The 12,874-nt window shown below is 36.1% G+C and overlaps 2 protein-coding genes across 8 annotated transcripts in view; both read left to right on the forward strand.

The window, feature by feature from the left end:
• LOC107704772 (lipolysis-stimulated lipoprotein receptor-like) overlaps positions 1 to 6,159 on the forward strand; it is an 11,045-nt gene extending 4,886 nt beyond the window's left edge. The window contains exons 4-10 of the mRNA XM_016507783.1: positions 2,285 to 2,431; positions 3,095 to 3,292; positions 3,392 to 3,442; positions 3,554 to 3,682; positions 4,021 to 4,309; positions 4,388 to 4,853; positions 5,801 to 6,159. Coding sequence (XP_016363269.1) covers positions 2,285 to 2,431; positions 3,095 to 3,292; positions 3,392 to 3,442; positions 3,554 to 3,682; positions 4,021 to 4,309; positions 4,388 to 4,853; positions 5,801 to 5,836 — 1,316 coding nt within the window. The 3' untranslated portion in view covers positions 5,837 to 6,159. The remainder of the gene's footprint in view (positions 1 to 2,284; positions 2,432 to 3,094; positions 3,293 to 3,391; positions 3,443 to 3,553; positions 3,683 to 4,020; positions 4,310 to 4,387; positions 4,854 to 5,800) is intronic.
• Positions 6,160 to 7,671: 1,512 nt separating this feature from the next.
• LOC107704773 (myelin-associated glycoprotein-like) overlaps positions 7,672 to 12,874 on the forward strand; it is a 21,581-nt gene continuing 16,378 nt past the window's right edge. For 5 of the 7 annotated variants that reach the window (XM_016507785.1, XM_016507784.1, XM_016507790.1 and 2 more), the window contains exon 1: positions 7,672 to 7,743. The gene's annotated coding sequence lies outside the window, so the exon portion shown is untranslated. Of the gene's footprint in view, positions 7,744 to 11,329; positions 11,502 to 12,874 lie in introns of those variants that run through there. The other 2 variants (XM_016507786.1, XM_016507787.1) reach the window with 1 other exon arrangement.

Raw genomic sequence — 12,874 nt, forward strand, 5'->3', positions numbered from 1 at the left:
TCCTCTCTCTCTCTCTCTCTCTCTCTCTCTCTCTCTCTCTCTCTCTCTCTCTCTTAAACGACCGATCGATAATTAATTGAAATACATGCTATAATTCATTCAAATAAATATGGTGTGCTAACGTGCCTTAACTGACGAAAATATGTGTAATTTTTACACATTCGGTCAAATAATGTGCTGCAAAGAGCAATACTAGTTTTAACTTGTCTATAACTTGGCAAATGACCATGGAATAAGCGGGATAATCAACGGCTAGCCGTGCATTAAAGGATTTTAAATGCACTTCGCGGAGGCAACCACCTCCGCTTTGCGTCGGGCGGTTCTTTGCCTCCACGTCGTGCATTTAAAATCCTTTAATGCACGGCTAGCCGTTGATTATCCCTTACATAATGCATTACACAAAGGTTTTAAGTAAAGTGATACCAATTATTATTTTTTTATTATAATGTTTTTTAAAATGTATTTTCTACCTGGAATATCGCTGTTTGCTTGTGAAGGATTCAAGTCAAGTCAGTGTCATAGAAAGCAGTAATATATTGATAAATACTAGTGCTGTCAAACGATCAATAGCGATTAATCGCATCCAAAATAAAAGTTTTTGTTTACATATGTGTGTGTGCGTATTGTGTATATTTATTTTATTAGGTATACATAAATGCACACACATACAGCATATATTTTGAAAATATTTACATGTATATATTTATATTCATATAATTTATATCATATATAAATATATTTAATATATAAACATAACATATTTTTCTTAAATATATACATGCATGTGTGTGTATTTATATATTCATAATAAATATACACAGTACACACACATATATTATGTAAACAAACACTTTTATTTTGGATGCGATTAATCGTTTGACAGCACTAATAAATACAAATATTAATAATTATAGTAGCAGTAGAAGTAGTCTATTAACTTAAAGGCAGTTTTTTCTTCTTGGGCCAATGCCGTAAGGCCTTTTTCAGTAATTATGGCTTTGTCTTTCTTTCACAGAGAGAAAGTCTAATACTACAGACCTGCTGCCTGGCATTGATTTACTGATCATGGAAGGTAGAATAAATGCTTCTCTCTAGAGGTCTGGTTAAGTTTGGAGCTATACTTGAATCCTTCACCAGCCACAGTCAGGTCTTATTCATTACAGCCTTAGACTAGAAAAACAACAACTATAGATCTTAAAGTAGAAGCCATGTATTTTTTTTGCTCCATAAGGTTTTGATGGGATGGAAGAACAGTGTGTTCAAACAATGTTGTGTCGTTGTGTCCCATTGTGTCCCTGAATGTTGTGTCATTGTGTCCTTGAGCGTCCAGCTGATAAAACACTGAAAATGAGATTTTACAACGTAGTGCACTTCTGTCACTTACAACCTTGTTTTTATTTGTGTCAAATTATGTTGTGTACTCCGAATGGCGTCAGTTGCTAATTATTATGGGTCTTATTTGAATTCTTGATTCTTATTGGCAGCATTCTGTGGTTAAATATCTTTGCATAATGCCTGAGACAACAGTTTTCATATCCAGTTTCATATCTCTGTTATCACTCCACAACCTCTTTCTTCTCACATAATAAACCAATTTCAGCTCAAAACAATATTAAAGGTCCATTAATTTATTTATTTTTTAAGCAGTAAAAAAGTAAGGCAATTTACAGTTAGCCAACTGACTGTATATTATTGCCTACTTAGATTTGCATAATACTGTAATTTGGTTGAGATTTTATGGATAATCTAACTGAACAAATGATGATCTCAACTAGAGAAAAATTGGATTTTATTTTGATGGTTTGTTTTCTCCATCAGATTGTGGAATAGTTTCTGAGATCTGCGTTTGCACATGAGTCATGTTGTGTCTGTGCATGTAGGATGTTGTTGTGGTGCATGCTGGAATCAAGCCCTGGCAGAGTATCGTGAGGCAAAACCTGTCCGGCTGGTTTTTCTTTATGTGCGTCAAATACAATTATTATTTTTTTTTTCCCTTTATCTTTTTTTTAATTTTTGCTTGCAGAACTGACAGACATGTGCACACATGAAGATGAATGCCCTCATCTCATGACATTTTACTAAGCATTAGGGATGGAGGGGGGACCAAAATAAGTGATGAAACGGAAATAAAATCTCATGAAACAGAAATAAAGCCAATGTTGCATTTAGACATGTTTTTATTTTTAGTCTTTTCTGTTTAATGCCCTCACGCTTCTGTTTTGGTATCTAAAGCAAGAGATTTGTCTCTTTTCCCCAGCTGTTAATTTTTTTTCTCCTTCTCCAGACTGGTTGTTAGTGGTGTTGGTGGTCCTGGGCTTCCTGCTGCTGTTGCTCCTGATTGGTATCTGCTGGTGTCAGTGTTGCCCTCATACCTGCTGCTGTTACGTCAGCTGCCCCTGCTGCCCGGAGCGCTGCTGCTGTCCCCGCGCACGTGAGTCCACACCGCCTTCACTTCCAATTCTCCTTTAGCCAGAAATGTCCTGTTTGGATGAAACTAACTGAAACTGAATGAAAAGGCAGTAAAAACTGATGAAGTTGTCAGTGTTATTTTCATATTATTTAGATTCTATTATATTTTTTATTAATATTTTCATTTAGCATTTGTTTTTGTTTTTTTTTAGTTAATATTTAGTAATTTAGCTTTTTTTGTAATTTTCATTTTTTTCTTATTATGATTACTTTTTAGATTTTATTTTTGTTTCAGTTTCAACTTTAGTTCAGTTGTAGTTTTATTTTCAGTTAGTAGTAAACTTTCTCATGTTTGCTTAGTTTGTTTTTTTTAACTGATATCTATATTTTATTTTATTTCAGCTTTAACAAAAATGTTTAATAGTTTTAGTTACAGTTAACGATAATAACACGGTAAAATGAGTTCCAGAAAAGTGTGGCAAAATTCCTCTTTGTGTGAATTGTTTTTATTAGGGCTTTCAGTTGATTAAAATTATATAATCTACAGTAATTAAACTCATGATATGGTGAATTAATCAAATTAGTTGTAAAAAAATTTTAATGTATGAATATTTGCAAAGAAAAGCCATTATATGTTATTGTGTTGTTTTAAATAATTATTTGTGCTAAATAAACTTCTTTGCAGTGTATGAGGCTGGAAAAATGGTAAAGTCTGGCGTCCCCAGTCAGTACGCAGCCACTCTCTATGCCCCAAGCATGTACGGCCAGCCAGCTTATGGAGTTGGCGGAGCTACACCAGGCATACCCATGCTCCCTATGCCGGTGGGTGCTGCTGGTCCTCTGTCCAATGGATACGGCAGAGACTTTGACGGAGCCAGCTCAGGTAGACTCATCCTTTCTTTGCCTTAAAAACAGCAGTTTAACAACATTGTTTTTACATTAATAAATGTAATTGGTTGATCATTTGTTCGTCCCGCTACAGTTGGTCAAGGATCTCAAGTGCCGCTCCTGCAAGACCACGATGGTGGAGGACGTAAGCAAGAGATCTTCACTACGTCACTGCATTGATCCATCTATAACATATTTAAGTGACTTTATCCCTTTGAAACCTTCTGTTTGACATCAATGTTGGTATGTTTTTCAGCCCGTAGTGGATACCGTGTTCAGGCCGACCAAGATGGAAACCCAACTCGGGTGCTTTACTACATGGAGCGAGAACTGGCCAACCTCGACCCCAGTCGCCCAATGAATGCTCCAGGCAAATACAGTCGGCGTGAGTTCCGGAGATGGGCACTATCTTTTATCACTCTGAGGGTTGGGTTATAACAATGTGGTGCTTAACATGACTTACATAGGACATGTTCCTGGATCAAGATCCTTCATGAAAACAATTTAAATCAACCAGTTTTTGACAGGATTAAGGATTCACAAACATGTCCTACTTGTGTGTGAGAAAGTCCACAGGCAGTCTAAAGGAAACAAACTGTTTAAACTCTTGTTTCCTGTAGATTCTCTGTTTTTCCAAGGTTGGGGGATGATTTGTAGGTGTTTATTTTATCAAAACCTTTTTACACTTTTATTCTTATTCTGTTTTTCCCATCTGTCCTCCAGTGGATGGTATGAGTGAGGTGAGCTCACTTCACGATGGTCCAGATGCTCGAAATCGTGGTCGGGCCAGACCACCTCAGCTTACCACAGTGTATGATGATGTGGATGAAAACATGAGCACCATCAGCAGCGTATCTCAGCACGTCCGACGGGATGAGCCCAGGCGGGGAGCTGACTCTCGAGGACGTGCACACTCTATGGAAAACTTGGACGATATCGGCCGCAATTACAGAGACAGGAATGACTATCCGCCCGCACGCCGAGATGGTGGGGCTAGAGGCGGCAGAAGAGAGTGAGTGACTGAATTGAATTGAATCACACTAAATTAATGCATTAAGTCCTTCTTAACCCATGACTTTCCTCTGTCCAGTTCGGATGACGAATGGAGCAGTAGTGGACGAGGATACGACCGTGTCTTCGATGACCGTCGGCGCCGTGATTACTCTCCTGACGCTCGTCCTCGGCGTGGAGACTCTTTCCGTGGGGCTGGTTTCCAGGGCCGGCGCAGCCGTAGTCGTGATGACCTGACGGATCTGGAGCGTGATCGTGGCCGTGGAGGTCGGGATGCGTACGATGACAGCTTCCTCAGGGAAGCCATGGAAAAGAAGAAGCTTGGTGAGCAGCAGAGAGGCCGCAGCCGCGAGCGGCTCGACAGTGAGAGTGACAGATCTGACCGCTACAGGGGGCCACACGGCGGATTGCCACCTCTGCCACTCGCCCCGCCTTCCGGAAACCCTAATCGGCATGGAAACCATAGCAACTTCCCACCTCCTCCCCCTCGCTACACTGAGGACAGTGACAGTTTGGCATCGTCCAAGAAGAGCAACTTAAAAAAGGTAAGAAGGAGCCAGATTCAAAAGTGCTTATTAAAACTTATTGGTTTGTCAACATAATTAACTTAAAAATTAAAAAAAAAAATGAAAACCACTTCTAAAAAATATTATAATATTATCAGGGTTGTTTTAGTGTTATTGAGGTACTATTATTATTATTTTTAATAGTTTTTATTAGTATTTTGAATCAGTTGTTTATATTTTATATTTTCACTTTAATTTTAGTTATAGTAAAAAAAAAATGTTAGTTTCAGTTTTAATTAACTATAATAATCCTAAATGGTATATAAACAACACTAAAATAACACTGTTTTATTGTTACCGGATTGAGTTGATATTACATTAAATTAAATTAAATTATAGTGGAATTGATCCTTGTTTTTTCATGGGACAGTACGTAATGTGTTTCAGAATAGTACAAAATGTGAAGTAACCTAATCTATATGTAAACATATATATGTAATTATATAAATTGTGTATATTAATAAATACAAGTAAGAATATGGTGCAGGATATTAAAATATTCAAAAATCAGGGTGGAGCAGTGATACTATAAAGAAACAAGTATGCAAAATGACACGAGATATTCACAGCTGAAGGACAGCTGAAGGCAAGAACCAACCACAAAATTGTATTTAAATGGTCAGTTACTTAGTTAACTATTTTACAGTATGTGCCTAGGTACAGAGTTCAGCACGTCAGGGGTCAGGGGCCCTGCTGGAAAAAAAACTTGGTCATGTTAGCTTAAGGTGGTCATAGTGGGTTTTGGACTAGCATGATCAAAACAAGCTTCCATCTTTAGCTGTAAAAATATTCCCATTTCAAATTCAGTTTTTTTTTTCTTTGACGGTGTTAAGTTAAGCCCAGCAGAAGAGGATACAATGCTTTAATATTCAGTCGTGTTATATTTTTATACTAATACAAAGTTCTGCTGTGTTTTCTCTGTCTAGAATGGAGCTGTGAGCAGAGAGAGTCTGGTGGTGTGATGCTCAGGTGGAAATGATGTGTATGTGTGTGTCTGTCTCAGTGATGCAGCTGTGTGTGTTTCCTCTGCCCTTTCATGTCACTTATGCGTGTGTTTGTGTTTTGGCTTGAACGCTGAGAGGAATTTTTGTTTATATTCAGATGTCTTAAATTTTTATGGGATATTTTAATGGTAAAAATTGTATAGCCACAAATATTTCACATTATTTCACTGTAATGCAGGCTCGTTTATAAATATAAAATGGCAGATTTGAAACAACTGATGAACTTTTTATGGTTTGGTTCCTCCCATGAACATTTTTAACAGCAAGTACTCAAAAAAAAATATATGACTGCTGTGATAATCAGCATCAGCAGTTGTTTTTACTGTGCAAATATGTCTTAATAGGTGGTTATTTGTGTCTTGGAAAAGTTTGTGTCTTTCAAGTTTTCAGGCATTGATTTTTAATTACTTTAATGTAACATAAAGAAGTGATCTTTGTATGGACTGAAATTCTATTATTGTGCCTGTAGTCTGAGGCATCATGCAGTTTCTTCAACTGGGTGATTATATAATGTTGTATTTGTATTTTTTATGCATATTTACAACACATTTACAAATGCAAGAACTTGTATGAAACACCCCTGAGTGTGCTAATTTTTTAATGCAGTTTTTTAATACGTACAGTAATACTCTAATCTCAGATTTGGTCATACAGTAGTTTATCATTTTGCTATTTTTGTACAGTCACATAATGTCAATTTTCAATAAAGCTTTTATATTGTATTTAAGTTTGTTTTCTTGTTAGGGATCAATGTGACATACTTTAACTTTTTTATGTATTTTTTTTTACATTTGTTTGGTGTTTTTTTTTTATTATTGTTACCACTAGATGGCACTTTACTATTCATGTACAATAATGGCATGGAATGACATACTGAATTCATATGCATATGATTTTTTTAAATTTTTTTTATTCGTTATCACTGAGGTATTTTATTTTGTTATGTTTACAATATGAATATGCATTCAATGTTATAACTTGTTCTGAAGTTAATGTTCCTGTTTGTAGCAGCCTGTTTAGATGTCATTAGGTATACTTTGCTGTCTTTACAGACTAGAACATATTCTTAACATGTATATCAGACTGCTTTCTTTTAGGTGTTGGCACATCTAACCTGTTGTCTTGTGCTGCCTGCTGGGTTTAACAGAAAAAAAGCATCTTTTCTAACCAGATGAAGAAGAAGGACCAACAACTGCCTCTGTCTCAGAGTGAGACGTAGTTTCTGAAATCCAACGTTGGTGGCCTGCCAAGATCACAGCAGAGAGGTAGCCATCGAAGCTTTCATCCATCTGGTGTCTTAAAGCAGCCATTCCTTCAGATAGACAGGAAGTTAGGTGAGAGCTACTTAAGAAAGAGCATCAGCAAAAAGGCAGCTGAACCCCACAGTTCAGACAGCTGTTTAAAAAACGGATGTGTTTGCACTTAGGTGGTCTTGTTAAAACATCCGAGTAATAAACGGTTTTCTCTAACAATTACATTGCAGGGTTGAGTGTAGCGCAACATGAGAAGCAGATTCAAACCAACATGGACTTGAGGTATGTGAAGATATTTAGGCCAGAATAAATCATAAAATGATCGTTCTTCCAGTTTCTCTTTGAAGTACAGTAACATTTGTAGTGATTCAGTTTGCTGCAGTGGTGTTTTTCTGTTTGTAGAGTCGAGGCATTACTAATCAGGGTGCTAATGTGAAACCACAGTAACAATCATGTGTCAGTGGCACATGCCACCAGATAGAGAGGGGTGGCAGAGTGAGAGAGAAAGAGGCAGGTTGGGAGGGTTTGTGATTCAATAGGAAAAGAGACTGGCATTGCTCTTGAGTTATCGGCATTCTGTCTGCTTGTTTACACTGAAGACCGTCTGATAAGGTAAGTGATCTTTTTAAGCCAGCAACCATAAATGATATGCCAAGCGCACAAACGTGAGGTCAAGAAATGTTAGAATGTTTATTTGATGTGACAATTAAATTTTTTTTAATTGCTATTTTATTTTTTATGGAATATTTTAGTGCTCTATTTAATATTTCATATTTATTTAATTATTTTAAACAATTATTTAAATATTTTATTGTAATTATATAATAAAGATAAACCCCTATTTTTCTTTATTATGTTATTTAACTTTATTAAATCTGTTATTTTTTAACTTTATTTTTTATGGAAGAACTGCTCAGTTTTTTTTTTTGGTTATTCTTGCATTACTGTACTGTATATCAGAGCATGAGATGTAATAATGGCACTATGGACATGATACAGAGAAGGAATTAACGTTTATTCTCAAAATAATTATGTATAAAACCGGTGAAATGCAATGAAATCTAATGTTTTTGGTCATACAACTAGAGTCGATGCCTAAAATGATTTCATCTCTAAAGTAGGATTATAATGTTTGCCAGTTTCTCTCTTGGCTACCTGCCAGTGAATCAAACCCCACTGTGGATGAATGTCCAATAGTTTCTGGAGATGTCAAGTGTGTTGTCATCTGGCATTTGCACTTGTCCAAGTGCACAATATTAACTGTATGACCCATTACGCTCAATGCCAGCTGCCTCATTTACAATTTCTAGCTTGTTTGTGCACTTCAGTGTAGTTCAATACAATTAATGAAATAGTATTTCATGTTTTATAAAAGTATTTGTGCACTTAACCCACACTACCAATGTCATTGTAGTGGATTGTCATACAGTAGATTTAAACCAAATGGTGTTTACTTTAAAGAAATACAGCATAAAACACACACGTTTAGCAAAACATTCAGCAAAATGTTTGTTAAGAGTTTTAAAAGATGACATTAAAGATCTTACTGTTTGATATTAAGTACTGTTTATGGCACTTGTTCATAATCAATGTGCTAGGACACCTGTGTGAACTTCATACATCCACTGAAAATGGGACCTTTTGGCTAAAAGTGAAAAGTTATTTCTGTCAGCATTTATTTGCATATTTATCATCTCATGCAATGACATCTTTAAGTGTGGCTTAAGTGCCCAAATACATTTTGAGGTCACTAGGCTTACTCATAATAAGCATTATGAAAAATGTTGTCAAATGCATCTGATTCTATTGATTTTAGGCCAGTCTTGGTTGTCAGTTCACTGTTTTCCTTGTATAAAGTTGTTTAAACAAGCTTTGAAGCAATGGAGATTATGATAATCTAGTAGTTACTCAATGGACTATATAGTCAATATTTCCTGCTGTGATTTTTCTTTGTTGATTTGAGTAAAAATGTTCCATTGGAACAGGCATCAGTGATGGTATGATGGTGTCTTTATTCGCCATCCTCGTATTTGTCGGCCCATTGTTTTAGGTTTCTAATTCTGAACCTGTTTCAGACAGGAGTCATTAATTACAGTCAGAGTCACCCTGTTCCATGACTCCTCGTGTCCCATTCACCTCTACCTTTCCATTGTGTAACAAACCATCTATACTGTCTGTCTCCCCAAAGACAATAGGAGGACAATGGATCCTTTTTTTCCCCAGTGCTGAGTGTGTGTGTGTGTGTGTGTGTGTGTTTATATATGTATGTGTACTGTGTATATTTATTATGTATATATATAAATACACACACATACAGTATATATTTTGAAAATATTTACGTTTATACATTTACATTTATTTTGTTATATATAAATATTTCATATATAAACAACATTTTTCTTAAATATATACATGCATGTGTTTGTATTTATATATACATAATAAATATACAATATACACATATATTACGTAAACAAAAACTTTTATTTTAGATGTGATTAATCATTTGACAGCACTAATATATATATATATGAATAGTGTGAATGGGTGATTGTTGTGATTTTTAAGACAATTAGCTGTGCGCATCGACTTCCCTGTGTTGTGTGGTGTCAGGCTCCAGCCTGGCCGTTCTGTTCTCTCCCGGGACGGCCTAAACAATAGCCACTATGTACAGAAGCACAAGGGGCAGGAGTGTGTGTATGGTGTTTGTCGAGGCTCTGGAGCATTTACGTCTATACTGATTGACTTATTTCTCTGGTGCAGAGTGTTGTAACTGGAGTAACTGGAACAGTGTGTTTTCATCCAGACAGTTGGACACAATGCTGTTTACTAAATTACTTTAAGCTTGCAATTGACAACTCAACATGGTTAAGTGTATTTTAGTTAGTGCTTAGTGGCCCCTCAGTTGTGTTTGAGTTTCTGTTAAGTTAGATGTTACTTCAATTACATATTTTTGGTGATGTGCAGTGGTTAGTGTTCTAGCATTGTAGTAGCTTCTAAAAATCAAGATTCCTGTTAGAACCAAAAAGTTTGGAAGCCTGATTCAATTTTTTATTTCTTTTGAAAACCCATCTATGCACTGGTGCTTTCAAGAGCTTAGCCAATATGTTGATTAGAAGAACTTGAAATGTGATCTCAAGAACATTCAAGGAACTATCTTTAAAGGTTCTACAAAGGTTCTCTGAAGGCCCCACTTTGTTTAAGAGACATTTTTGCCTTATATGATGTTTTACAGATGGAATGTTCTTGCTGTTACATTTAAAAGTTCTTTTAAATGTTTTAAGGTTCATTAGGGCTTTTAAATGTTCTTCAGATCAACATATTGGTTTCTGGGTTCTCTTAAAAAAATAAAGTTTCCAAAATGGGTTTTTAGCTGCAATGCCATGCATAGAAGAACCATTTTGGGTTCCCCTTAAAGAACATTTCAGTAAATAGTTCTTAAAAAGATCCAATTTTTAAATTATCTGAAGAACCTTATTCCACTATAAAGAACCGTTTGTTCAATGGAAGCATTCCATGGATGTTAAAGGTTCCTCATTGAACCATAAATGTCAATGAAGAACCTATGATAAAGTTATTTGTTCTTCTATAACATTAGGCTTATCAGGTAAACACTCTTAAAAATAAAGATACAGTGTATCTTAAAGATGCAGTGATACCATAGAAGAACCATTTTTGTTTCCCAAGGAACCTTGTTTTTTTCTTAGTGTGAAGAACATTTTACAAATCTTAAAAAAATATTTTTTTAAATAACTTTTTTCACTAAATAGAACCTTTTGTGGAATGGAGAGGTTCATGGATTTTGAAGGTTCTTCATGAAACCATAGATGCCAATACAGAACCTTTATTTTTATAGCTCTCTTATTAACAATGTGTTTCAAAGAACCACTTTCTGTCACAGGAACACTCTCCAAGCAGTGCTCCAATGTAAATGCTTGCATTCCTCTCATGGCATCCATTGTAAATGATGCATACTAGAGTGTGGGGGCATCTTCATTCTCAGTTGCATTGACCTATGCTATGAACGCTGCCACATCCATGTGCTCTCGGCCAGGAGGAACAGTGCAGTGCATTGTAGGTTGAGCAGAGTGGGTGTCCGTTTATGAATGGCCTGAGTGGATGGAACAATGCTCCCCGCTCTGAGCCTCTGACATTTTCATATAGAACAGAGGAGTTGAAAGGAGGAGAGAAACGAGCCCACCTCCACTTCCTGCTCCCCCCGTCCAGCCCGCCCCGCCTGGAGCATGGTACAGAAGGTAGCAAGAGAGGCCTCCATCCCATCCGTATGCGTGCATTTCATCGGAGTGTTTGTCATGCTATGCTTTTTCTCTGCTGATTAATGCTTCATTTGAGAAGGAACCTTTTGTCTGGTGAGTCTTATTGCATTTTAGATCATTTTAAGTGATTTTGTATAATTATCAATTATGTTAAATGTTACTGTATGGGTTTTTGGGGTATTTCAAATGTGTTTTGCTGCACAGATAAGTTTATAAGAGTATATTGGATGTATAACGAAACTAGAGGAGTAAATCGAGGCTGATTGTGGCTGTTGTTCCTGCTGTTGCTGTCAGTAAACAAACTGTATGTACTGAGAATAATTCAAAGATTGTCACAAGAAGAACATAAAAATGTGATGTAAATTGAGAGCTGCTCCGGTACAGAAGGGGAGGGAATGATGGTTCAGTCATGCATGGTTATGTGTCCTGCTGTGCCAACATTTTCCTGCCAAAAACTTCAATCACTCACTTGAACGACGTAGTAGGGCTTAATCACATCCCACTTTAGGTTAGCAGCAGAGTGGCGTGATACTGGATCTGTTCTGGATTACTCATAAACATACTTTGCTATGGAACAACAGCTTTTGTTTATATTCATTGGTGCTGACAATTTTAGCAGAGTTGAATTTTGGTTCATTTTGAAGTTCAGGGTTGTTGCTTAAATTCATGGAGCCTGGGGCATTTTTATGGAGTGGCTGGTCAGTAAGGTATAGAGCAGGGGTTTTGGAACATTTTGATGCCAAAGATGCCCCAAATGATGAAATAATGATCATGTCAATCTCATGATTCTTCCATTGCCTGTTAATAAAAAGCCTGTTGCATTGTTTCTTGCTCCATAACCAGGGAAACACTTTATTAATCTATTTTATAGAATATTAAATGCTCTCTGTCTTCTAGATGCTCCTGTTTTTTAACGGATGTTCTGGGTTGAAATATATTTCTAGACTTTTTTTTGTAAATTGAAGCGTTACAATGCTGCATGACATGCATGTAAAATTTGGCACTGGGAATCAAAAACTGAGGAGTAACTTCAGTGGATTAGCATGGATTCTCCCCAAAGAGAGTGGGACGGCTTAGCCTGCTAAATTGGGCCTGGGCCTCTGTCTTCACAGTCTGAATCGTGGACAGGAAGCAGCTATGTAGTGAAGGTAGACTACTGAGACTGCCATCTGCCCCTATAGCTGTGGAATATCTAGAAAGCACAATTGTTACAGTATGTTCATATATACAAGAGTATATCTTCTATCACATCCAGTTTTATTTACTTTTATTGTCTAGTAATTTTTACTATATTTTTATTTTTTACTTATTTCATGTAATACATTTTTTTAAACGTCATTATTTTATTATTTATTTTTAATTGTAGATATACAATATATAATCTAAAATATATAGAAATGAGGATTATTTACTATATAAAACTACTATACACACAGAGATATATACATATATATATATATATATAT

This window comes from Sinocyclocheilus anshuiensis, unplaced genomic scaffold (genome assembly GCF_001515605.1).
Source record: "Sinocyclocheilus anshuiensis isolate Anshui unplaced genomic scaffold, SAMN03320099.WGS_v1.1 scaffold758, whole genome shotgun sequence".
Taxonomy (NCBI): domain Eukaryota; kingdom Metazoa; phylum Chordata; class Actinopteri; order Cypriniformes; family Cyprinidae; genus Sinocyclocheilus; species Sinocyclocheilus anshuiensis.